Consider the following 27,239-nt stretch of genomic DNA (forward strand, 5'->3'; position numbering starts at 1 on the left):
TTACTTTTAAAACTAACCAATAGTTAATAAGGATAATTTGGTAAAATAACCACTCTCTTTCTTTTAATCATTGCATTTCTTAATATGTGTGTAAACACCTAAAACGACACTCATTTTGAAACGGAGTGAGTAACTTTTAACTTTTGTAAAGAATAATTTCTTAATTTAGAATCACTAAAGAGTGTCTTGACTCTTGAGGACCCATTATTTACTTTTTTGTATCCATCTCTCATCAAATGACATTTTCTAGTATTTATTTTAAGCAAATGGGATGATCTTTACTCTAGCAAGACCCTTTTTTTAATCATATAAATTAGTACAAGTTATGCTTATAAAAAAATATAAAAAAAAGAAGGGAAATGTTAACTTGTGCCCTTAGACACATGTTAATGAGTCAAAAGTGGAAATATTTTGTTATAATAAATGCATTTGAATTTAATTTTTTTCACTTTTGATTAATTGAATGCACAAAATTTAAGATAATGTTTTTATTTTTAGGTTGCTTAACATGTGCCCTTAAGGTACAAATTAGCATAACCCAAAAAAGAAATGTTAACGAGTGTCACCGGAGCATTCGTTAAACATATTAAATAATTAATTTTATGAAATTTGTGTATTCAATGCATTGGAAATTGAATTATTTAACTTTTTTAAGAAACACAAATTGAAATTCTTATGAAAATTGATTATTTAAAGTGTTGGAATCCTTGAAGAATGCTTCGGAAACACTCGTTTGCAAAAACTCGTAAAAAAAACCGTAAGTTATTAGTATAAACTAAAAAATTTATTTGGCCAAAGGTCTGAGGTTCAAATCCCACCACCACAAAAAAAAAAAAATCATCCTTATTACTCAAATACATGCGGGTTTCGGGGGTTAAGGACGGTAGTGATTTGTGAATTGTTCTACCACTGGGAAATAAATAAATCCAGGTGATGGAAAGAAAATTTGTCGGTTTTTTTGTTTTGTTATTCGTATAGCTCAACCATACTAGATATGAATGGGAAGAAGTAGACAATTATCAGTTTAGAGATGACCCTGGGGAGTGGGAGATGCACACGAGCACAAGTAGGAGAAAGTAGGGTGGGAATGAGAAGACTTGGAGAGTCAATGGATGAATTAAATGAGAGTTTGAAGACTTGGAGACGTCTCAGAGTGTATGGATTCTGCTGGAGTTGAAACAAGAGATATTATATGGAATGTAATTTTACTAAAAAGCAAAGCATATACTATAACATAGAGGTCAAATTTTGAGATTATATTATACCATAAGTTACACGATTTAACTATCTTGTATCCATAATATAAAATAATGGAGGAACTGAAATATATCTAAACTGTCAAGTTCAAGTTAAGTGGTTAAATTAAATGTACGAGGGTCTCAAATGTTTTAGGTTATATGAAAGTACCATTCATATTGAAGAGAAAATTTTATCGGACAGTTGTAAGACCAACGATGTTGTAAGGGACAATTGTACCACTCTAAATTTATTTTATTAAAATGAAATTAACTTTACATTAATAAAGTGAAAATAAAACTCATTATTGTATTGTACGAGTGGAATACAAAGTAGAAATAAATTTATAAATGGAACAAAGGGAGGACGACTACTGTTGGTAATTTATTGTAGGGAGTAAGTAGATTGACGTTGGTTGGCGGATAGCTGGATGTTGAGCTGCTGTGTGCTGTGGAATTAATTGAATAATTAGGCGGACAAGTGACTTGTTTTGCTCTAAGACGGAACGAATTAAGTTGCGCACGCCACCATAAATTAGAGCTAATTGATAGGGTGCAAACAACCAAGACGAAGTACTCCCCTGTCGTAAATTAATGATGTATGTGGTTTATATCATGGACAAGCATACATCATTAATTTAATTAACCTAAAAAATCAATTTTACTTATAATTGACAACGAAGGGAGTAATGAACACTTTTTTTTTAGGGAAGGGAGTAATAAACACTTGTTAAGCGCATCATAACATGCTTAAAAAAGTTGGCTCATTACATGTTGGTTTGTTGGAGAATGTTAAACATTGAACCTAAAAAATCAAATTTACTTATAATTGACAACGGATAGAGTAACAAACACTTTTTTATTTTTAGGGTAGGGAGTAATAAACACTTGTTAAGTGGATCATAATTATAAAAAAAAAAAATTGGCTCATTACATGTTAGTTTGTTGGAGAATGTTAAACGGTGCCCTCGGGACATTGGTTAAGCAACAAAACAAGTAATTTTTTATAAAAAAGTTGTGTAATTATTACTTAATCAAAAGTCTAAACTTATATTTTTAGAGAAATGTTAACTTGTGCCCTTGGGGTATAAGTTAAGAAGGCAAATGTAGAAAGTTTTTCTTGAAACTTGTGCCTTCAATGTCTTAAAAGGTGCAAAACTCGAGACTGGTTAGCAAGACCCTAGTTTGTTAAGCGAGACATTTTCATTTGCTTTAGTCCGCATTCAAACTTAGATTCTTTTAAGATGTTAATTAGTGCCTCCGGGCACTAGTTAATGACCTTAAATAGTAACTTTTTATAAAAGTTTGTGTAATTGAGACGTTGGAAATTGAAAACTTTTGAATTTTGAAAGAATAATTACTTTATTTAGCATGCTTAAAGAGTATCCCGTGAGACTCGTTAACAAGACCCTTCTTTTAAATGGCTAAAGCCAACTGTTATTTCAAATATTTGTTCTTTCTTTTTTTCATTATATTCCCGTCTTTGATTCATTTTTACAAATAGAAAAATATTTTTTGAAAAGTGTCTATTTAGGATTATTATTTAGGTTCCAAGTGAGTTCGACAACATTGATTTTATTGATTATTATTTAAAGATAAAAAGATCAAAGAGGAATAATCTAATTAAATATCAAACTTTTTATTTTTTGAAACGAATCGGAGATCAAACTTACAGCTGTGCTATCAAATCATACATCCGAAAACTCAACATACAACAAAAACGATTGACGATGTCAAAGTAGATTCTAACATCAAATGAAAATGAAAATGAAAATATGCACATAACATCGAAGGTAAAATACCTTGAGCACTCTGATCAAGATACCTTGTTCATGTACTCTGGTTTCTTTATGATACGTAAAGCTCTAGCACTCTGATCATTATTTACCTGAACCAAATCTCCTATACTCTTGGCTCTGGAATCTTGTGTTCTCGTTGATGATTTTCAACTTCATTAATTTATAGTCGTAGATGATCTGTGTGCATAGTATAACTGAAAATGGAAAAGGGAAACGGAGAATATATCGAGTACAAGAGGAAGTTTGGCTTCCAACGACAAAGAGAAACAAAGCATGCAGACATAAATGAAATGAGAACTGGCCTTTTATTGAAACTGTAGGATGTAGATACAAAAACAACAGGCAGATAAGAGAAACAAGACGAAATATGCTTTAAGGGAAGAGAATGATTATTATAGAAGTAACAAGAGGGGAGGAAGATAGATTTATGAACAATGTGGATAAATGACAGATTATCAGAATTAAGTTTCAGTGCTTCACAGAAGACAAGCAGAGACGGATAACTTTCATCCCTTGAGGTATCCTACTTTTTCCAACAAAGCCTGAATATCAGCACTGCTACTCCCCTCAGTTGCCTCGACGATGTTAGGGCTGTCCATTGGCATAACATCAGAGAGAGGATAGTTTCTGTTATTATGGAGTTGACTGATTGCCCTGCTTCCGACTCCCTTCAATATCACACTTTTGTGTAGGCCGCCAACCAGTCCTTCGTAATCGGTGTCACCACATTCTCCAACAAACACCACCATCTTTGACAGTTCAAAACCCCATCGAACATATAGGTATCTGAAGGAAAAACACAAAGTCATTTAGATGTCATGGTAAACTTAGTCACAACAGCCAAATAGAGGAAATCATGATAGAGGTAAGAAACAGCTATATGCAAGAGCATGGCTGATAAATTAGCATAGACATTGCATAAACTCATCCTAGGATGTTAGAAAAATGTGTAGCAATTGGCCACCTATCTCCTCACCCCTCCATCCCAAGGAAAAGAGTAAAGGAGTTTATACAAGTTTCAAAATTTTGGCATAACAGAAATTTTGGATTGGTGATTCAATAATACCTGAGGGCTTGGGAACGAGATGCCAGAACGGGAATTACATTCAGTCTTGTTCCATTCTGACAATATATAGGATGGCAACGAAGAGCTTGGATCCTCATTAACTTACGAAGCTCCTTCAGAGGGGGAGCCTGTAATAATAATATTGGACAACAAAACAATAAAACTCTAAAGTGAGTCTAAGATAAAAATGAACTTCACAAAAAATTCCACTTCTAATCTTAATGACTAACAATAATTTATTTATACCAAAAAATTCCGCTGTAAAGAAAAATTACCATTCCTGGCTTTCGCACTTTGAAAGCATAACAGTAGTCAGTAGAAAGCTGTTCAACAGGACTCACAATTTGCTCGTTGCTCTCACCCTTCTTATCAGTGGTCGAAGCTGCCCAGCGTACTAAAGTCTTTCTCAACCCTTCTCCACCCCAACGGTATTCAATGTGAGAGTGGAAATACAAGTCACCCACAAATAGGCGATCTTCCGAATTGAGAGAAGGATAGTAGAGATCACTGCCACTGTTGCAAATATAAGCATCAAAATCATTGGGACTCAAGCCGCCTGAGATCAGAAATGATTGTATTTCAGATATTGTCATTGAGGTTGACAGTATGAACCCTACAGATCCGTCAGCCCTCTCCTCTCCAGCAGCCTCAAATATTACTTTAATCATTTCAAGAAGACCTGAAGTGGTATCACAATCCACCGCAATCACAAATAGTCGATTTCTACTCCTCAATGGCGGAAATTTACCAGCATTTGAATTTTGACCTGATTTTTCAGCAGCCCCACCCTTGCGTACATCTTTAGAAATGCCCTTTGACCATGATAACACAGCATTCTCTATTTTTGCACTTCTATCAGTTGCATTTCCATCGGGATCCAAAGAATTATCATTTCCACTATCCCCACTCCTCTCTCCATCCAATGAAAATTTCAGGTTAAGAGATAAATCATGTATATCTCTCAATGAATCACCAGGTGATTCTTCTGATTCTGAACTTTCACCTCCATCCTCACTTCGCTGCCATTGAGGATGCCTTGGCTTGCAAGTGGCTATTTTAGACAGGTAAGTCTTGCAGTGCTCAGGCCATGAAAATAAATGAATGTTTTTCAACCCATTCAGTCTACATTTTGCCCACAGTTGCTTGTTGCTAACAAGCTTCAAAAGAGCGTCTGCAATAGACTTCTGATCGTGGGGATCTACAAGCAGGCCATTGTCGAGTACCTGTACTAGTAACCAATTAATCATGCAAGTTTCCATGGGAACTTTTACAAATCAATGCATAACATAACCAGTAATCAATAATCATACCCGATGAATATCAACAGGACCTCCATTTTTAGTAGCAACCATTGGCAAACCATAAGCAGCTGCCTGTTCAACAAAGACACAAGGTAGTGTTCACAACACCAAAAAGAAATCAACTAATAATTATTAATACAAGATTCAGAAGATCACCTCAATTAAGGTAAGACCAAACGGTTCAATGATAGCAGGATTGACGAAGACACCCTGCACAGATATCGGATCTGAATGAAATCTAAAATGAAAACATAACTTGCATGGGCAAGAGAATTAAACAAGACATGAAGAAAGTAATATAGATCGAGTCCCACAAACAGCGGCAGACCAACGTTCGCTCTAAGGGTGAGCACTTGCACCCACCGGTCTTTTGAAATTTGCACCAGTTATTCTATATATTTTTAGTTTGACCACTCTAAAATTATCCTACTGCACCAGCACTCTCTTCTCTCAGCAAACACCATTCAACGTCGGCAAGTGCAAATTCAAAGTTGCATCTCAGCAGAAGGAATACACAAATGCGGTCCAGGATTTTTATTTGAATAAGAATTCAAATTGAAAATATTCCCCAAGATGACATTAGTGTGAATCATTAGAGTATATGTTTTGCCACTGATCTCTAGTAGTGCAACTATATATATATATATATATATATATATATATATATATATATATATATATGGGGGCTGTTAACTTGCACCCACCTAAAAACACTAAGGTGCAAGTTAACAAGCTGCACCTACTAGTTATTTACCAAAACACCCATGTTTTTCTATTATAAACAAATATTATTTATGCTATTTACAAAAATGTCCTTTTAATTAAAATAAAGTTTAATAGAGACAAAAGGGTGTTTTAGTAAAGTACAAGTAGATGCAGCTTGTTAACTTGCACCTTAGTGTTTTTAGGTGGGTGCAAGTTAACAGCCCATCGTTAACTTGCACCCACCTAAAAACACTAAGGTGCAAGTTAACAAGCTGCACCTACTAGATATTTACCAAAACACCCATGTTTTTTTATTATAAACAAATATTATTTATGCTATTTACAAAAATGTCCTTTTAATTAAAATAAAGTTTAATAGAGACAAAAGGGTGTTTTAGTATAGTACAAGTAGGTGCAGCTTGTTAACTTGCACCTTAGTGTTTTTAGGTGGGTGCAAGTTAACATATATATATATATGGGTTATGATAGAAGACACATTTTATGAAGGTGTCTTTTATCAAGTTACTCTATGAGCATTTGCGAAAAGACACCAACTTACTTTTAGGAAGGTGTCTTTTATCAAAGTTATAACTAAAAAGTGAAAATCACACCTTAAGGTGTGACTTGATAAAAGACACCACCAAAGGGTGGCTTATAACATAACCCATACATATATATATATATATATATATATATATATATATATATATATATCAATTATTATTATTATTATTATTATTATTATTATTATTATTATTTGTTCTCAATAATTTACACCTGCTAGGCTTGGGTCCTGGATATGTCACTGCCTACAAGTGGATGATATCCACACCAGATTGTTGTATCACAGTAAATGAAAGAGAGTGTATTTATAGAAGACAAATATATTGAAATGTATACACATCATGTATTTACAAAAGACAAAGTGACTATCAATGAACTGACGATGCGGCAGGGACGACGTTCATGTAGGATCATATGTAGTATGTACGGTACGACTCTAGTACCAGATACAGGTACGGATACGACATTTTCAAACAAAAACTAAAGTATTTGACAGAAAGAAAAAAACAAACTGAAGTACAGGTATGTCATTATGAAAGTAAACTTTTATTCTAATGTAGCATGAAAGAACTAAATTGCTCAAACGACAACAAAATATCACAATAAAAAAACATATTTATTCAAGAACTCAAGATCTACAACAAAAATCACCCTACTATAGCGTATTGATAAACTCGCTCAACCAGAGGCATAAACAAGTAACGGCAAGTTTGCTTAAACAGTATGCAAGAACGAAGGGAAAACAAATATTTACACTATTGGTCCAACTATAAATAATTCACAATTTAACATTTTTGCTTAAAATCAGTAGACAGTTATATCAATTTTCTAGTCCAACCAAATGGATAAAGTTACCTTTGTCTTCGCTGCTAGACGATATATTTCAGGAACATCAGATTGTTTGTGGTGTTTAGGATATGCCACTTGCCCATACAGATCGTACTTGTCAATCAACTTGAGTACCGAGAGAAGAACAGAAGAACTTGTGCTTGACATTTCATCAATTCCGTCTCGGTTACCCATAATTAATGTCTGAAAAGCCCAAAGAGTGACATACAATAGATCAGACAATAAACACAAGTCAGCTGACCTAAAAATCAGAACAGTGTGATACTAAAGAAGTGCAGAATGATCATTCACGGCTTCATACAAGGTTAGCAAGCTCTCTAAGAGGACGGCATTCTCCAAATGCTTTCACCAAAGTTGTGATGTTCTTCTTAGGATCTGGTCTGGCAAGAGCAAGTATCACAGGCTTGCGAGGGTTGGTAAAGAACCGCATTATCTGATAATCACAAAGTTTAAATTGGCGTTAATTTCTTATTGCGTTGGATTTACAAATGAAACTTGCCAGTCAAGTTACATCCAATAAATTATAAAACAAAAGCATTGAACTGGCTAGTTAACCAGGAAACATAGAAAGAAATGCAGAAAGCATATTCCAAACCTCAGACCAAATAGGTGGATCTTGGGGGCAGGATGATCCAAAATCCCTTCTGGTTCAGTTTCTATATCACCGTCTTGTGGAACAATATGATGGAACTCCATACCCGGTGGAATTACCTGCCAGAGGTGTTGAGGTTATACTAAGAACTAACTTTACATAACTAGCAACCAAGTATTACTAAAACAATAGTGTCTGGAACAGGACTCAAAAACAACTGCTCTTATCACTTATCAGTATATACCGTGCAGACTATGAGGAATGTCAATGATCTTTCTAACCCAATGCATTAAAAAAAAAAAAAAACTATATATTTTTGGTGATCAAATTTGTTTTCATGCCAACAAAACAAAGCTATTCCGTTCCTGAACAAACTAATAAGCCATACCGGTATTTGAAAACAAAACTCCAAGTCTCACCCCAAGTTAAAAAAATAAAATAAAACGATAATTATAACTGAAAAATAGATAATTTGCTCATGGACAACCCTATCAAGTAAAAACTAAGCAGCAAGACATTTTTCTTCAAGTGCCAGGTTAAAATGGGACTCAAACCAGTCACCAAAAGAGAAAAATGAACTTACTATCGCTCAATGCAAATTGCAAATGTGTATCAATATCAAAATTATACATTATCTCGAGCGAGCTGTAAATGACTTTAATTCAAAATCAAGACTACCTAATTTGGTCCACAACAAAAGCTTGTTAAGGTGTTGTTAGGAAGTTCAATTGTGATATTGTTATCCAGTACTTACCGCCACGCGAGGCATGTATCTACCGTAACAGCTCACATTACGCCTGATCCTTGCTCGAATTTTACGCTCCAGCACTGGATCAAAACCATCATACAGGCGCCATTGTTCTTCTACTTCCTGTCTAGTGCTTGTTATGACTATTTCAGAACCATCAAGGGCTAATTCTTCAGCTTCTATCCTACGCATGATCTTGTAAGTTGTGTTTATTTCATCCCTTGATAATCGGCCTTGCTTTAAAAGTTGTTCCAACTTATCTCGACCAAGTGAGTGGCCAGTAAAAAGCATGGGTACATTTAAAGCACCGGACAGAAGAGCAGCAGAGTCACCTGCATCTGCATAATGGCCGTGAATGGCAACCGGCCAGACAGCATGCCCACTGCCAATTTGCTCCCCAAGAGCCTTTGACATCTGTAAAATGTGGCCAATTGCTCCATCAACAAATTCAGGAATGTAAGGCCAGAGTTCTTCTTTTGGAATATATTTATTTCTAGGACCAAATGGAATACGAATGATGTAAGCACCACTGCTCTCTCCCATGTCATCTCCAAATTCATCCGTGTTTCGGGAGCCAACATTTCAGTTGGTTCCCCATAACTCCAATCTACATCTGGCGATGCGACTTGCCTAGTCAGCAAATCAACCCGATAAACTCCCGGCATTGATCCCAAGGCCCGCGCAAGTTCCACGACATACTTAACCTACTCAGCACAGAAAACAAAAAAAAGCCAAAAAAAATTAGCTCCCCCACACAATCAGCTAGATATCAGCATATTTAAGAGTACAGCCAGTACCGCATCGCGCAATCAGAAAACGACAAAATTTAACAGATTCTTAACATGGAAAAAAACGATATAAAGGTAATTAAAACAAAAGTACTACCTGACCACCCGTATCAGAATCCCGCCCCAGCTCCATATTCTCGCCACGTATGAGGCCGTGAATACTGCACGTAAACACGTTATTAAATTTAAGAATTACAAAACAAAAACACACACTTGAGATAAAACAGAGCTCTACAAATAAAATAAAATAAAATAAAAACATATCAACCAATTACGATAACATCAATCCTTCATCAGCGGTATAATTTAATCCATTTTTGCAGTGAATTACCTTATGAGAACAATGTAGAGCTTTTTGCCTTTATGACTATGAGCCCAAGTTTCCATAGCATCAGCGGAACTAATTCGCGGCAATCTAGCTTTTGTAGATTCACCACCATGAGCAGAAACATCACTCACCGGATCTCCTCTCTCACCTTCAGATAAATCCTCAGACATATCAGCAGTAGCTTCTCTTCTCCCTCTTTCACGTTCCAGCCTCCGCTTTGTCACTCTCTGCACCGCCTCACTCTCAAGCTAACCAAATCCACAACATCACAATCTCATCATCAACAACACCACCAAAATTCAAACAAAAAATCAAAAATCAAAAAATGAAGAAACTGAACCTGCTTCTTCTGACGAGCAAGGTTCCAAATTCTCCAACACATGTTTTCCAATCTAGTGTTCCTCTCTTGAGGACTTCTCGATGAAGAAGCCTAGTAACAACAAATGAAATTGAGTTGAATTGATGAAAATAAGTTGAATTAAAGGAAAGAGAAAGAGTGAAAAGTGCATACCCGAACCCAAGAACGATAGAGATCGGTTTCATCAAAACCAATAACTTCTTCAACAAAGTAACGAGTAGGACTGAACCTACCTCTCTCTAAGAAGAAGAGAGGATTTAGCATCATCAAGACCAGGACCAACGTCAAGAATCGCTTCTAGATAGCTGTTTAACCAATCATTTCCAGCCATCTTAAGCTCTTTTCAAAAAACAACTTCTTCAAAACGCGCTTTTAAAGACGAAAAGAGACTTCAAGTAGAAGATGATGATTATGAAGATGAATTTAATTAAAAGAAAAGAAAATTGAGAAGAGAATATTCGTTCTATGAAAATGGAGTATAGAGTGACAGAGAACTATGTATGCGGGAGCGTCTGGCCTTTAAGCGGTTAAATCATTTATTATTATTATTTTATTATTTATTTTTTTTGGTTTTGATCCCAATACAAGTCATCACATTCCATTGGACTTGCGAGGATTTCATCACCTCTTGACGCTTGTCAACCAGGATTGTTTTGTTGTGGTTACCAAAACTTTCTCATTGTTAAAAAGTTCAACTCCTTTTTTAATGTCTTTTCATGTTAATTTTGTATATCATCAAATATTTACTTTGGGTCTATTTTGATATTTTAAATTATTATTTTTCCCAATTACTTGCCTTTTGATATCTTGTCATACCAAGTTAATGTATCTTCACATATGAATGTTATAATAATAACTAGCGGAAAGACGGGCTACTGCATGCCGTCCGCTCTTTCACCGGTTAATGCATATGATTATTCTATTATGTTTGTTTGTATAATTTTGATTAAAATTTTAAAATATTAATGGAAATTATTGATATATTGATTTATAAATAATTTTGTTATATGCCTTAACAATATATTTCTATCCAAAGTAGCAAACCATAACAACGAACCAATATTTTAAAGGTGGTGAGACCAAAAAAATGAATATAAGTCTAATCTATGAATTGGTCGATACAATTGGAAAAAATTAATTTCGTAGAGTCGATATGAATATGTATTTCGGTTATGGTGATCACTTGAATTGTTTCTATAATAATAATTTACGTGATTTTCCCCATAACTTGTAATTATGTATTTTTATTGTTTCGTTGAATCGGTTATGTTTATTGTTACAATTATTCTAACGAACCAATATTTTTCTTAAAAAAAAAAAAAAACAAAGCAATATTTTGTTTGCCTAGAATTAAGGCAACAAACTTTATCCAAATTGTAAACACAAAAAATAGGGTTCATGCTTCACACAAAAAATAGAGAGAACCTAAAAACTCCAATCGTGGATGATTTCTCAACATTAATTCCAACCTATCCCAATAAATCAAATAGAATGGCTTGCTCTATAGCACTAGTTGATTTTATTTAATAATCATGGATAAGTTCTTGGAGGTTTTGTGTAAGGGGTTTGATTTATTTTCTTTGTTGTAGCTGCTGTTAGACCTGTTAACAGTGGTTGTTGTGCATGTAGTTGACTATTCAAAACAAATAACACTATGAAAGAAAACAATTGAAGAGTGCAGAGCGGATTCATCACTCAAACTCGAAATTACTATCAAACTATTGTTTTAATATTTAAATTTATTATTGTTACATTTGTTTTAATATTTAAATTTATTCTTATTTATCTGTTACTTGTGTTATTTGTATTGAAAATTAAGGGCATTTTTGGAAAGAAAAATCCAACCCAAAAGTATTGAAAGGGGTAGTTTTCTTTATATTAGTATAGATACTAGAAAATAATATACATTTCGGTAAGGTAATTTCATAAAAGTTAAGTTTGATGATCTTCTTAGAAGTCGTATGGTTGTCGATTTTGCACTAAGACCTATGAAACTTCGTAGTATTTGTTCTTTGTTGCTCTTCTTAGAGCATCCACAATGGGAGAGTCTTAAACATTTAAGACACTGGTACCTAATAGATACTCCCATTGTGGAAAAAAAATTAAGGGTCTTAAAAGATGCAAGGTCTAAATTAAGACCTCATTCTTAAATGGGTCCACATCACCTTTTTATTAAAATAATAATTTTCATGGTTTTTTTTATTAGTATAAAATAGATAGTGTATTAAATAAATAATATTGATGGGACCCAATTAGACATTTTGTTAGAGTGCCCATTGGAGTAGTTGAGTACTTATTAAGTACTATTATTAAAAAATTATTAAAAAGTTATGTGTCAATGTAAGGGTGGGGTTTAGTATGGGAATGGATAGTTTTTTCCCATGATGGGAAAGTTGCACTTTTAGCCATTGATATAATAGTTTTTTATTTGGATGGCCAAGATTAATTACCTAGTAATTGTTGATACTTTTTGGTGAGTATTGTGTGACCAATTTGTGGACCCCACGAAAATCATTTAATAACAATTACTCATTTGTTTTATTTATTTATTTATTTTGTACTAAATAATGGTAATTGTACTAAACAATTAAGCAACTTAAAAAATGTTTTTATTAATCAATTTTATTAAATAAAAATCCTTTGTAAATCTTGAACAAAACAAAAAAAAATCCTTTGTAAATAGGTATAGATCTGTGACCCGATCCATCTTCTTCTTCATTAAACCAACACTAGCACCCCAACACTAACACCACCATGTCCAATTCTTCATGAGCAACTCCTCCATTTACAACAGCATGGAATCGTCCAGCAGCACTGGGTCTAGACCAATTCAAAAGGATAAAACGAAACCAAACAATAATAACAACATGGCTCTTCTCCAGATAGGTCGTTACATAACAAATCAATGTTTGGGAACGAAATCTGTGTCAGATCTATATGGTTATGCCTGATTCAAAAACACTTAAACCAAATTCCAAAACTACTTAAACCAAATTCCAAAACTACCATGTTCGAAATTATCTAGTTATCAAACGAGAGGAGAAGAAGAAGAATTGATGTTGTGTTTTGTAATTGAACGAGTGTAGACTAAGTTAAGCTTTTTTCTGGGTTTTATTATGTATTTATGTTCAATGTTCTGTAATGTTTAGGAAGAAGAAGAAAATTGGATGTTTTAATCTTGTGGGTGAGGTGGACTTTGTGCTGTTGTGACTAAATGGGGAGGTGCAGTAGTAATGTTACAAACAACATTATAAAATAAACTGAGTTTTATTTTTTATTTTTTTGATTCTGCCTGTTAAAACTGACAGCTGTCTGGGTAAAGGGACTTTCCCATGGTGGGAAAGAACTTTCCTTTCCTGAGTTAAACGGCACCCAATGTAAGACCTATTTAAGACGCTTAAAGATGAGAGTCTCCATTGTAGATGTTGTTATGTTCGATTATGAAAGTCGATATACTATGTATTCATCTAATGTTCGATTATGAAAGTCGATATACTATGTATTCTTCGATGTTCGATTATGAAAGTCGATGTACTATGTATTGAATGTTATGATTAACTATTTCATTCTTTGGTGTTAGTAGAAGAAAATAATATAGTCATGCGAGCATTGTTGTCCTTTATTATATTATTATTCATGTTATCTGAGTATTTTGATTCGTTGAGATTCAATTACTTCCAATGAAAGATATATGATTCTCTTTTATGCGAATTTACAATTTTCAAGTACTTCTCAGTTGATTGTCATGCTTCTAAGGCCTTGGTATTATTCAAGTTGATCGGAGGAAACCTCTCTGTGATTAGATTAAGTGTAATACAAAAGGTGCTTCCAAAGATAATCCTAATTTATGTGTCATTGATGTTATTTTAAGTGATTCCAGTTGCATTATTGTTGTTGTTTTGCAAGCAATTTGGAGATTTATGCATCCTTTCAGGTTGAGCTCTATGTTGTTATGCATGCAATTGAAATTTCTCAATTCAAAATTTGATTTCACCTTTGAATTAAGTGTAATTCTTTGATGATTGTTCAATCTTTTACTAATCCAAGTATTATGCCGTTAAAATTGAGGACTAGATGTTTGAATTGCATGTACCTTGCTCGACAAATGAACTCTGGTATTTCTCATATGATTGTAAGAATGGTAACGTGTGGGTGGATAAACTTGCTAATGTTAATTTTCCACCTTTTACTTTGGTTAATACAGAAGTGATTTTACACTCCATAATGAGTTTTCCCTAATTACCAACAACAAAGTACAAAATATTAAGTTATTTTGTCCTAATTATAAAAACTCACAAATTTAAGATGTATTATTTCATAAAATTATTATTTTCTTAATAATTTATAGAATTAGCTTAACATCTCTTTCATTTTCTAAGGGTTTAACGTCTCCTTCGTGTTTATTTTTACACATACTCAAATGTGAAAATATTGATGCTAAATAATTTCTTCCAATAATTAGATTCCTAACAATAAATAATTTTTTATAACTAAAAAGTTTAAATGAGTTGGATAGAAAATTCCTCAAGATCCAAAGAATATTCTTAGATATAACCACAACGAAATTCAAACTTTGGAGGAAAATCACGATTTTCTTCATTTCTTAAATAAACTTATGTCTCCATTTATCAAAGAGAAAACATATTAAGAAATCAAGATCTTCTTAAATAACAAAGTCCTTTATTTTTTTATGACAAGTGAAGAGGATATTAACCTCATATTTAGGGACCTTCAAAACTCTTTAAATTTAATAGTAATATATCTTTCTCTCTCGTAAATGAAGCATATGTTTATTTGAAAAATTGAGATACCGAAAATCTTTCCCAACTAAACCAACATTAGTTCGTAATTAAATAACTTTGGTATTTTAATTTCTTTTTCGCAGGAGGGAGTACAGTCGATTAAAGAATAACAGTTAATTAGGGAATATTTGCTTTCCCAGGAATAACGGTTCTCAATCGATTGAGCATATGTTTTCAAGAAAATTCCAACTGCTATGCAAATAAACCATTATATTCCAATAATAAAGATATATATCATCACAGTCCTTAACAAAGATGCTTAGACCATAGGCATAATCCTCCAGAAAATGGAAACATCAACATGCACCATATAAATGTTGGCTCCCAACTTTTGACATTAGCGAAAAAATTGACACGAACAAGATTGAGCATTATTTCTCATATTTTGGTAACATATTCTTTTATGATCCTCTAGATAATTTATACTGTATTATCTTTTTTTTTTTTGAGCAAGTAATAATTATTTTGAAAGGGATTTCTGTCCAAAAAAATACTATTTCAAAAGGGACATAATCTTAATGGTTTCAAAAACCCAATGTGTAAATAACACGTGTACGGTGAACTTCCCTACGTGCACGTGAATGCCTTATAATTTGTAGCTAAAAAAGTGAATGATATGTGTTAAGTTGAAACTTATAATTCATCAAATTTGATGTCGACCAACAAAATTTGTCCAACAAAAAAACAGTATCAAATTTGATTGATCTAGCAACTGATATTTGTTAGGCATAATAAGACCAAACTTATCAGCAAAATGTCTAGCCTAATATTCACATGCACATGCATTAAAATCTAGATATACACCTCACGTCACGGGCTCATGTGCGTGTACGTGATTTTTACCTTTTGCATTATGTTTACTTTTTACATTTTGTTTACTTACGCTTGCCATTTTCCGACCGTATATATACTTCTAACTCAACGAATAAAAATTAGTAAAAAACGTTAACGAATAAAATATTCCCCTTTTTTCTTTGACCAAGAATAAAAAAATATTTTCCCTTTGACAAAGGAATCTAATTATTGGAAGAAAATTATGTTACCTAAGTTATATGCAAATAATACAAGCAATTTTATACTCATAAAATAATTTAAAATATAAATAAATTTGGTGAAATACGTACCTAAGCCAAAATTTGGTTTGTATAGGTGGGTTTGGTTTTAGTGATTTAGGGGATGAAGATCAATGGGTGAAGAGAGAAAGAAAATAATAAATCAAACAATATATAATTTTAATACAATTTTTTTTTATTAATTTATAAATATATCATGTCTTTAATTTTAATTGTACATACTTTTATAGCTTTAATTCCAAAAGTTGATAACCTACCGGAAGTTGTCTGTCCTCCAATTTCTTTAATTTCATATGTATAAAGTTTCGTCTAACATGTCGATGTGGGTTATTAATAGTGTTATGTCGCAGTCTCAATCAACGTTAGTAAAGGGAAAACATACTTTGAATGAGATTGTCGTTGCTAATGAGGTGGTTGCTGATGTCAAAAAGTTAAAAAGAAAAGTGAGTTTATTATGTTTAAAGTTTATTATGAGAAAGTCTATAACTCTATAGAGTGGGAATACTTCGAAGGCATATATTTTAAAGATGGGTTTTCTAAGCAAGTGGAGGTGGTAGATCGTGGTGTATGTTAGATCAACAACGACCTTAGTGTTGGTTAATGGAAGCCCAATTAAGGAATTCAAAATGGGAAGGGTTTGTGTGAAGGTGACCCTTTTTAGCTTTTTCATTTCTTATAGTTATTGAAAGTTTGAATGATATGTTAAATGATTTTGTTGATATTGGTCATATGTCTTTCATTTATTTGGGTCTTTCAATTTATGGTAATTCTAGCTATGGTACCCCTTGATTGCTAACATTAGAAAAAGATTATCCGGTTGGAATAATAAAAACTTGTTCATATATGATTGTCTTGTTCTTATCACATCTGTCTTATTTTTGCTTTCGATTAATTTTTCTTTCTTCAAGGCTCATGTATACAAGTATTATTTCTTTCGTTGCTTTCCTTTTTAAATCTTTCTTATGGGGTTGGAGTGACGATGTTTGTAAGATTCATTAGGTTTACTAGGGCAAGGTGTGTTCGATAGGGAGTCCTGGATGTTTGGGGATTCGAAGAATTAAGGAATTTAATTTGGCATTGTTGGAGAGGTGGTGTTGAAGGTTGCATGTTGATATGGGTGGATTGTGATTTAAGGTGTTGGAAACTAAGTATGAGACAATGGGTGGGTCGTGATTCAATTTTGCATTTTGTTGATATATTTTCATATGAGATTGACCCCAATTATACATGGACATGCCACATGCAACTCGATTCATTCTTGGCAAAGGCCACAAGTCACAAGATATCTACATGACCTTCTTTGATCGCCTAAAGGGGAACAACGTGACCTTGAACCATCTAAAATGCCGACACAAGATGATTTATCACTACTTGCCGAGTGTGTGATGAGGCATTATAGACATACTCGAGCATTTTGAGGTATCTCTCTGTCATACAAGAGCCGACCGTATTTCGAATAGACAAGACATTTCTAGGTTTTTTTGTTACATGTCGTACACTGAAGACATCAAGGTCTATTTTTTGGCAAACCGTACCGAGTTACGTCGCTTGGTTTTATGGGGTATCTCATCCAAATTAGTGGCTTCTATAAAGGGAGATCCATCTAGGGTATCTAATATGGAGATTCTTATAGAGGAGGAAAATGCCAATGAAATTGGATACTCTGCATGTATGCGGTTTAGTTAGAAACACAACATTGAATGAGATGGAAAATGGTACCACTTACGATGATATATATGGTTCTTTGCAACATATTGCCTAAAAAAAGAGCCGACCACCCAATATCGAGTAACATGTATGAGGAAGAGGTTTAGATAACTCTAATGAGTTAATATTTTCATTTTCCCACATAATTTCGATTAATGATGCATATTGATATTTTAAATTTTAATACTGCACCAATCATGTCACAAATTATGTATATTGGTATATTAGCCATGTGTTGGATCATGTATGAATTTTATGTCAAAATTTTGGCTAAATGTTAAATGATTTTGACCAAAATTATAGGACGAAACCTCTTTCCAGATTATCTAATCCAAAAACATTGTTTGAATATTAGAGAGCTCACAAGAAGAGTGGTGAGTAGGAAAAGAAATAGCCTCTTTCGATGCTAAATTTTATATACTCAATTTTTAAATTATAATAAAATATTCAAATCGAACCATGGCATTGAAAATTTTAAATAAATAATTATTTTTTCTTATATAGTGGCTCATAGTTAATAAATATCATAGAAATATTTTTATTAAAATAGAATAATTTGTAGTACATATTTAACTTTTTTTGACAAAAGTACATATTTAACTTTTAAGAATCCCTCAAAAAAAAACTTTTAAGGGTAAAGAGTGTTATTCAAGCACATCTTAAAAGAGAAGTAGTATAATTTACTTCTCAATAAATGATATCTTATAAAAAAGGTGGTATGAATTATTTCTCAATAAATGACGATGCATGTTTCAATATAAGAGACGCAGATAGGGGTGGAAGTAGTTCGGGTCGAGGTCGGACTTTGATAGACATGAGTCCGATCTACGAATTTTTTTGCAAGCTTGAGCTCGACCTATGACCTTTTATAGGCCTATTTTTTTCTTGGTCCGGTCTATTTAAAAGATTAGTCTGCTCGAAAGCATATTTACAAGCCTACTTCATATAAAAGTCATTAAATATTCAATTATATCTACTTTTAAATAGGTCTAATCGGCCTTAAAGCCTATTTCACCGTAAGATATCTCTATCACTATAAGGCCTTAAAAGCCTATTTCACTTATAATGTTTTAAAGCCTAATTTTTTTCTTGACTTTTATGTTTAATATAAATTTTATTTTAATATAAAAATAAATTTCAATAATAAGCATAAATAAGCCGGTCTATCGGGCTTCGTATGTTTTTGATAGCCTAAGTCGACTTATTTACTTAAATAAGTTTTTCAAAAGTCCGTGTCTAACCTTTTTCATAAACAAAGTCGAGAACCTAAATGTACTCGTATCGTAATCTGGCCTAACCTATTCTCAACCCTAGACGCGGAGAGTATAATTCAACGTTCTCTTAATCGATAGATAGAGTCTAATTTCTTAAACATATTAGTAGAAGTTTCAATTCACACTTGCTCCAACCACAAACCCCCAACTAGTATTTCACATGTAATAATACCAATTACAATGATTTAAATAATAATAATACAAGGACTTCATTCAGCGTGAGCTTCAAGCTGAAGGCTACTTAACTGAACTATCATTAACCAAGTAATGTCAATTTTGGTTTTTGTTTACAATTTAAGAACTCTACGAACCAAGTTGCTACAATTTTCATTCACACGTGTAAACTGTTTTCAGACTAAATAAAGTTAAAACCCAACCCAACATGATTATAATGATCACATACATACACCCACTCACAATAATATATTTTTTGATTGCCAAAAATGGCCTCCATACGTAATTTCGAAGCAATTCAAGTAGGCTATCTCCTCTTTCTCTCCTAACATACAAGCTCCATTGGTCAACCACGGCATCGTCACATGCTCAATAAACATGAGCAATATTATATTTATACTCTATTGAAAACGAAAAGTATAATAGCACAAGTCAGGCGGAGCCAAATTTAGGGGTGGGAAGTACAACATAATATGCCTAAAAAAAACAAAGTAGTACAACATAATATGCTAGTAGAACATTTCAAAAAAAAAATATATACCAGTAGGCAGTAGCATAATAGATAAATCCTAAAAAATGGATAAAAACATACAATATTTTTTTAACCTAATTATTGATGCAAAGTATTTATCAATTTTATAGATTGTTTATCACCTTTAATATATCTAGTAGTTTTTAGTAGAGTTTCTTTTCTCAACCATTCGTCAACAAATCTTAAACTTGATATCTATAAATAGAAAAAGTGTTAAATGTAAATTCGGTAATCAACGAATAGCTCTTAAATGTAATTATCCATTGTGTTTCAAACCGTGTCTCGGACGTGGATTCATTAACTCCTCTAAAAAGTGTTAAATGCAATTTTAGAATTTGTGACCTACCATAATTATGAATTTGATAAGTAAAAGTAAAGTAGAAAGGTAAATGATAAATTTGCGAAAATAAACATGTTTGATTGATTGTATGTGTTGAAATGAAATATACAACGAGGCATTTACAGATAAAACTAGTTCGACTAGCCAATATATTCGACCTACAAAATCTAGTCTCGTTTGGCTATTTTTCATAATTAATGCGTTGTTATTTCTATTGTTGGATGAAAGTGACCCTCCATGTTTGACTTGTTTCGCCCATCTTGTCTTGTTTTTCGCATATCCACGCGCGTTATTGCCTTAAATCGTGCCTTTATAAAGATAATCACTTCGGTTAATAGAGCTACAAACATAAAACACAAACAAAACACTAAATTGTTAACAACTTAGGCTGTGTTTGGTAAACAAAAAAAGCTAGCTTATAGCTTGTTGGACTAGCTTATAAGCTCGTTGGATGAAAACGTGATGTGTTTGGTAACAAGCTTTTTTCACGAGCTTATAGCTTTTTTGAGAAGCTATTTCAAGTAGCTTTTTAGCTTATACCGATAGCTTTTTACATTTTCTTCCAATAATAACCTTATTATTTTATTTTTATTACTTTTGTACCCTTCGTAAACAAAAACAACTGTCCCACTACTCACCACTCACTCACGTATCATTGTTTTCCTCTTCGGCCAAATTTCTTAAGGGAAGTAAATTTTTGTCATTTTTTTTTTCTCTTTTAAATCAATGTTTTTAAGATACACAAAGTCTAGTATAGTTCTTTAGATTTGTGAAATGATAATTTAGTCACTTAAATGTATATGATCGAATTTATTCTTTTCAAATTTAGCATTATAGAATGTTTAATTTCATGTATGAAGAAGGGACCAAAGACAATACGTGACTTTCATAGATTTTGATGAATAAATATTTTCAAAGCGTTATATTTTTTTTGACATAATTTTGATTTTTTTTTAAATTAAATTGTCATGTACTTTTAGGTCATTTTATATTTATAACAGCTAATTTTACCAAACACATTATTTTTAATTAGCGAAAGGCTTTTCAATAATCATATTCTACTTATCAGTCAGTTTTCAATTATCATTGTTTATCACGCCTATCACTACTTATGGCTTCTTTTACCAAACAGAGCCTTAATGAAGCTAAAAATTCACATATCTTAGTACACAACTATTTTTTAACTCACTATTCCTTGTTAACAACTTAATTATTTTCAGGGTAAAGAGTTAAACTCCAGACAAATTATATTTAGATTTATACAATGAAAATATGTCATAAAATATTATGTAGAGACGGCAATTTGGTATTATTACATCATAGTCCACCATTGTATTGCTTCTTCTTCTTCTTCTTCTTCTCTCTCTAATCTATTGAATTACAAGTACAAGACCATGCTTGATATTAAATATTGAGTGAACTATGTTGATTCTTATCTGCAACTAAACAAACATAAGACAATTCAATTCAATTCAATTCAATTCCAAAGTGTGAAACTGAATTTATTATTTTCTTCATAGCCGCCTCTATAGTCTTCTTCATGTGTATCTGTTTCTTTCAGCTCCCCAACCCAGATCCCAAGTTACCAACTTTCCTTTCTTTTACACCGGATTTTGTCCTTTACTTCACTTCCACGTTTTTCAATTTCCTACATAGCTGTCTCCTTGTGTTTTTTTCTCTGATTTAGTGTTCCATGTTTTGGAGAAATTAAAGTTCATTTAACAAAATTCCTCTTTAAAAATTTCATCTTTTGTTCACACTGTTGGAAATTCAACTTTCCTTTTTCATCGATTCGTAATAGTTTCCTCAACAGTTCATAGTTGCCCAATTTAGTAAATTGGGCTATTTTGTTTTGGTTAATTGCTTTTCAAACAAGTTTTGTTATGTTAGTGGAACCATAATTCATTTTGGGGTGTTTAGGTTGAGGTAATCAAGGTTTGTGTTTTAGGTTAAGTATATGATACTTGGGCCCTGTTTGGATAAAGAGCTTATTTTGCAGTTTATAGCATAAGCGCTTATCATATAAGCGCTTATGCTTTCCTTATGTGTTAGGGCAAAAAATTGAAATTGGAGTGTACTGTTTAGTTAAGAATGGATGTTACTGTTGTGTTCTTGGTGCTGTTGCTGCAATTGTCAACAATTTTTGGGTCTGAAGTTGTGTTACAGACAAAGGGTTGTGGCGATAATTTGGTAGCAAATTCATATTCTAGTCATGGTGAGGAATTGTTCTACAAAAATGGAAATGTGGTAAACAAAAGTGATTTCTGTAAAGCTCTCCAATTGTATATTGCGAATGGTTGTGATGTGAAGGATTACTTTGGAAGCAACAACTGTGTGTTAGATTTGGATGTCTCTTTTGGTATGGTTTGTCAAAGATAGTGTTGTTAGTTTATGATGCACATTTTTTGTTTATGTAATAATCATTTGTGTTAATCTTTCCAGAATTTTCAAAACAGCATTTGTTTTAACGATTAAATGCTGATTTTTATCTGTTTCAGTTAATTTGCCTTCAAAGGCAGGAAGGAAACTTTTGCAGAAAGACTTGAACAATAATTCGACGTCACAAGGAGATTCTAAGCAAGTGTCAAGCAGCCAAGTTGGAATTTTTGCGGGTGGAGCTTTGTTGGTATGTTGTGCCGTTGTTTGTCCTTGTTTCTATGGGAAGAGAAGAAAGGCAACTTCTCATGCTGTTCTGGAAAAGGACCCAAATTCAAGTGAGTTGATGTTCGTTCATATATACCTTTACCTCATAGTTTGATAACTAGCTTGTACTTTATTACCTTAGGGCCTGTTTACTTACCAAACAGTTTTCATTTATGAAATTTGTGTTCATTTTAAGTTGCTAACGAGATAGATAGAAGACTAGTGAATAATATTGACAGAGAGAAGACAGACAGATAGTTAGGGAGAATGCATTTTCAAAAAACAATGAAAACAATGTTTTCACATTTTGAAAAATTCATAAACGTTGATTCCGTTTTCATAAATTATAGGGAAGTATTGAATCTGTATTCTATAATGTTTATTAGTTGAAGCGAAGATGAAAAGCAGGAAACATGAAAAGTAAACAGACCCTTAATTTTCAGTTTCCATTGTTATCATATACTTTTTTTTTCTTTTCATTTTTCAAGATTGCGCTTCCTCTTACCTTTGAATGACTAGTGATGAACAATTTTGCTCTTGCAGTGGAATTAGGTTCCTCCTTTGAACCATCAGTTTCTGATAAGATCCCGGCTAGTCCACTTCGGGTGCCACCTAGTCCATCAAGATTCTCAATGTCTCCAAAACTCAGCAGGCTTCAGTCATTACATCTCAACCTGAGTCAGGTTTCTAAAGCTACCCGTAATTTTTCAGAAACATTACAAATAGGAGAAGGAGGTTTTGGAACTGTCTACAAGGCTCATTTAGACGATGGCCTGGTTGTGGCTGTAAAACGCGCAAAAAGGGTAAGAAGTAACTCTTGATATATACTTTAGAAATCTGCAGTCAACATTAGAGTGCGAAAGTTCTGGATTCTTTTTATCGGATAAATTATGTATTGATATGATATTATACTGTATTGTGAACTGTTTTGACTAATGTGTACCACTAAAATTGGTAGAAGTACTTTCTTATCTTAATGGTGACGACATGACTTAATCATACAGGAACATTTTGAGAGTTTGAGAACAGAATTCAGCAGTGAAGTCGAACTTCTGGCCAAAATTGATCATCGAAACCTTGTGAAGCTACTTGGCTATATTGACAAAGGAAACGAACGTATCCTTATTACGGAGTTTGTGGCAAATGGTACTCTTCGAGAACATTTGGATGGTAAGTCTGTAATATTCTTTAACAATATTTGTATTCAAATATGGAAACTAATTTTTTTTTTAATGACAAATGTTAGTATGTTAATTGTTATGTTAGTATTTTCTCCCTTGCCAGGATTCGAACCTTGGACCTTTAACTCCTTAATTCCTTTAATCCCTTGGCTCAACCAAGTGAGCTACCCATCCCCTCCCCATGTGGAAACTAATGCTGAATATCGTTTTGGTATTGATGGCAGGTTTGCGTGGAAAAATTCTGGATTTCAATCAGCGCCTTGAAATTGCAATTGATGTTGCACATGGATTGACCTATCTGCATCTGTATGCAGGTCAGTAATCCCTTTAATATTTATTATGTAAACATGTTCGTGTTCTACATTTTCTTTGCATACAAGCCAAATGTAAAATGTACACTGCATGTTAGAAAACTAGTTAGCGTATAACACTATAAACAGATGCTGTGAAGTCTCAAGTTTAAAGAAACAACTTTAACTCTTGTTCAAAAAAAAAAAAAAAAGAAACAACTTTAACCGGAATTAGATGTTGTTTGATTACTCAAACACAGTCTATTAACTAAACATTATGCTCAAGTAGTGATCATTGATATTTTTTTATTAGGCTTTAAGCTTTTGACTTTTTTTGGCATATTCCTGCATGCATAATTCCCCCTAATGTTTATAAATAGGTCGATTTTTGTGGAATGGAGGGAGTAATGTTTATAGGTCTTCCAATTGATGTCTAATATTTGTCTTATTTTAGAACAGAAAAACAAATTATCCATCGGGATGTGAAATCATCCAACATTCTTCTGACTGAAAGCATGCGAGCTAAAGTAGCCGATTTTGGATTTGCAAAGCTTGGCCCTGTAAACAACGACCATACACACATTTCTACCAAAGTGAAGGGAACAGTCGGCTATTTGGACCCTGAGTATATGAAAACATACCATCTCACTCCAAAAAGTGATGTTTACTCATTTGGAATATTGCTTTTAGAAATTCTGACTGGCCGTCGTCCTGTGGAGCTGAAAAAAGGTCCTGAAGAGCGAGTTACATTAAGATGGGTAAGCTCGCAATTTGTTCTTATTTTGATGTTCTTTACATATATTTTCTTTACAACAGTTAACTATCAATTTAAGCGCTGGCATACTTTGAGAAGATGATATAACTTAATAGGCTGGCAATGGCATCCAGCCAAGTGATCCTGTAAGTTAAGAATAATTTCTGCTGCACTTCAGAAAAATTGATAATTTTTGCCGTTATTCTCGGTGGGAATAATTTGATATGAGTTGCGGACTGATTCAATCCAAAAGGATTTTGTATCAATTGATGAGAGAAAATTGTGATTGAATAGATTTTGTAAGTTAGGCTCACAAAACTGACATGTAAAGGGATGATTATCCAAGACTTATAATCAAGACTACTTCATATCTCTAGTCGATGTGGGACTCTATGCACACCCTCTCACGCCTAGGACCGTACATTTGGAGAATGGACACATATGGGTGGGGTAACAAAAATCTTGATCTAAAAAGATCTATGACAGGCTTTGATGCTATCCTAAAATTTGGGCTTAGGGTCTAACTAAACCCTATAAAATCGATCTTTAAGGGAGGACTATCCAAACCTTATAAGAGATATAGGATAGACTTTGATACAGTAAAATTTCTCAAACCTGCAAAATTAGTTTAAAATGAGGATTGTCCAAGCCGTTTTTTTTTTTGAAGAAGCTAAATTAGTGGACCCAAATTGGTACCGGGAAGAATCGAACCCGAGACCTTGAGGAGGAGATCCAAGCCTTATAAGTTACAAGCACTACTTAGGTCATATCTCTAGTAGAAGTGGGGCTTTCGATGTAACTAATTGTAATTTCCCCTTTGAAGAACTTAGTTGCAACTTGTTCTCTTTGGACGTGTTTACGGGCATTAGCAACATGGGCAAGATTACAGTACTGAAAAGCATTATATATACGCAGAATTTTCTAGTGAACTAGTAATCGTGGGACGGTGTTAATCTTCTTGCTTCTTAGTAATCACTGCAGTAGTAATAGATGAAAAACTTGGTTGTTGTTCCTCTTCATTCTTAAGCACTCACACTATATGATTCTGATCTTTTTGCAGGCCTTCAGGAAATATAATGAAGGAAATGTGGTGGAACTGCTTGATCCTTTAATGCAAGAAGCTGTAAAAACAGATGTTGCTGTGAAGATGTTTGATTTGGCATTTAATTGTGCAGCACCAGTAAGATCAGATAGACCTGACATGAAAACAGTGGGTGAGCAATTGTGGGCAATAAGGGCAGATTACCTCAAGAGTAGTAGCACAACTGCAAGGAGAGAATGATTGGTGAATTTGACCATTAATATGATATTCTGAAGTCGGTTCTTTTTTAATTTTGCTTTTGAAAAAACAAAAAAAAAATATTTTCTTTACTTCTTACTTTATCATGCCTAAAAGTGTTTCAGGCATTTTGACATGTTAATTTTCATTTGGGGTTTTAATCTAGATGGATTTCTTAAGTTAATTCAACCATAAACTGCAAAAGTCATTCTGAAGTTTAGATTGTGGGAGATTTTTTACTTAGAAAATAGCAACATGTTGACTCTGTTCCACTAATGTGTTTATCTCTACCCCTTGACTCTATTCTACTACTTGTTGAAATATTTTCCTTGTAAAATTGAATGTGGATTTTGGTTCCTTTGGATCAGTTCATGAAAATTCCTCAATCAAAATAAAATTATGGCTTAAATAGGTTTTAGTTTGTATAAAACATGTTTTGTTTTTGTTTGGTCCTCTAAAAAATTTCTTGTCATCTTGTGTCAATATTATTTTAATCGCTGTTGTCAATATTTTTGTATTAAGTGATAATGTGATTACTAAAAGATCATCTCATTAGCACCATGTGGCACTCCTTAAACCTCTTGTGACATTTGAATGTATTTTATCCTCAAGAACTAGTTCTTGTCGACAAAAACTTATTTTAAGTATAACAAATAAATGTAAAATGTAAATAGCGTAAAAATGTGAAGCAACGTGTCCTAACAATGTATGATATGGTTTTATAAAAAAAAGTATGATAATATTGTTAAGAGTTGAGCCTTTTACTAGATCATAATGGAGAAACTAGATTGCTCATTTTCAACACTACGACGAATTCTAATGAATAATGACAGCTCCTTTTCACCAGATAGTACCAA

The 27,239-nt window shown here is 33.1% G+C and overlaps 2 protein-coding genes across 2 annotated transcripts; one reads left to right on the forward strand and one right to left on the reverse strand.

Annotated features, from left to right (window-relative positions):
* Positions 1–3,316: 3,316 nt before the first annotated feature.
* On the reverse strand, positions 3,317–10,835 carry SPS1F (sucrose phosphate synthase 1F). Its single transcript, XM_085733337.1, is given in 16 exon segments — positions 3,317–3,820; positions 4,101–4,228; positions 4,376–5,323; positions 5,411–5,473; positions 5,558–5,611; positions 7,526–7,702; positions 7,821–7,952; positions 8,115–8,140; positions 8,143–8,230; positions 8,866–9,428; positions 9,431–9,563; positions 9,745–9,808; positions 9,979–10,223; positions 10,316–10,405; positions 10,487–10,574; positions 10,576–10,835. Coding segments are annotated over 16 exon segments (3,168 nt in total). The 5' UTR covers positions 10,665–10,835; the 3' UTR covers positions 3,317–3,540.
* Positions 10,836–21,546: 10,711 nt separating this feature from the next.
* Positions 21,547–26,654, forward strand: CRCK3 (calmodulin-binding receptor-like cytoplasmic kinase 3). The gene is made up of 7 exons (XM_085733339.1): positions 21,547–22,594; positions 22,734–22,949; positions 23,422–23,681; positions 23,883–24,048; positions 24,284–24,373; positions 24,809–25,107; positions 26,164–26,654. Exons 1-7 carry the CDS (start codon positions 22,327–22,329, stop codon positions 26,383–26,385), a joined length of 1,521 nt encoding a protein of 506 aa, XP_085589465.1. The 5' UTR covers positions 21,547–22,326; the 3' UTR covers positions 26,386–26,654.
* The last annotated feature ends 585 nt before the right edge of the window (positions 26,655–27,239 follow it).

This window comes from Medicago sativa, chromosome 8 (assembly GCF_051527215.1).
Source record: "Medicago sativa cultivar Bolivia chromosome 8, Bolivia_mono, whole genome shotgun sequence".
NCBI lineage: Eukaryota > Viridiplantae > Streptophyta > Magnoliopsida > Fabales > Fabaceae > Medicago > Medicago sativa.

What these genes read in the sequence shown, in the direction of transcription:
- CRCK3 (XM_085733339.1), top strand. Translation starts at nt 22,327, where the DNA reads ATGGATGTTACTGTTGTGTTCTTGGTGCTGTTGCTGCAATTGTCAACA. An exon ending in TCTTCGAGAACATTTGGATG is followed by an intron (nt 24,049 to 24,283) that starts GTAAGTCTGTAA and finishes TATTGATGGCAG; the next exon opens with GTTTGCGTGGAAAAATTCTG. An exon ending in CTATCTGCATCTGTATGCAG is followed by an intron (nt 24,374 to 24,808) that starts GTCAGTAATCCC and finishes ATTTTAGAACAG; the next exon opens with AAAAACAAATTATCCATCGG.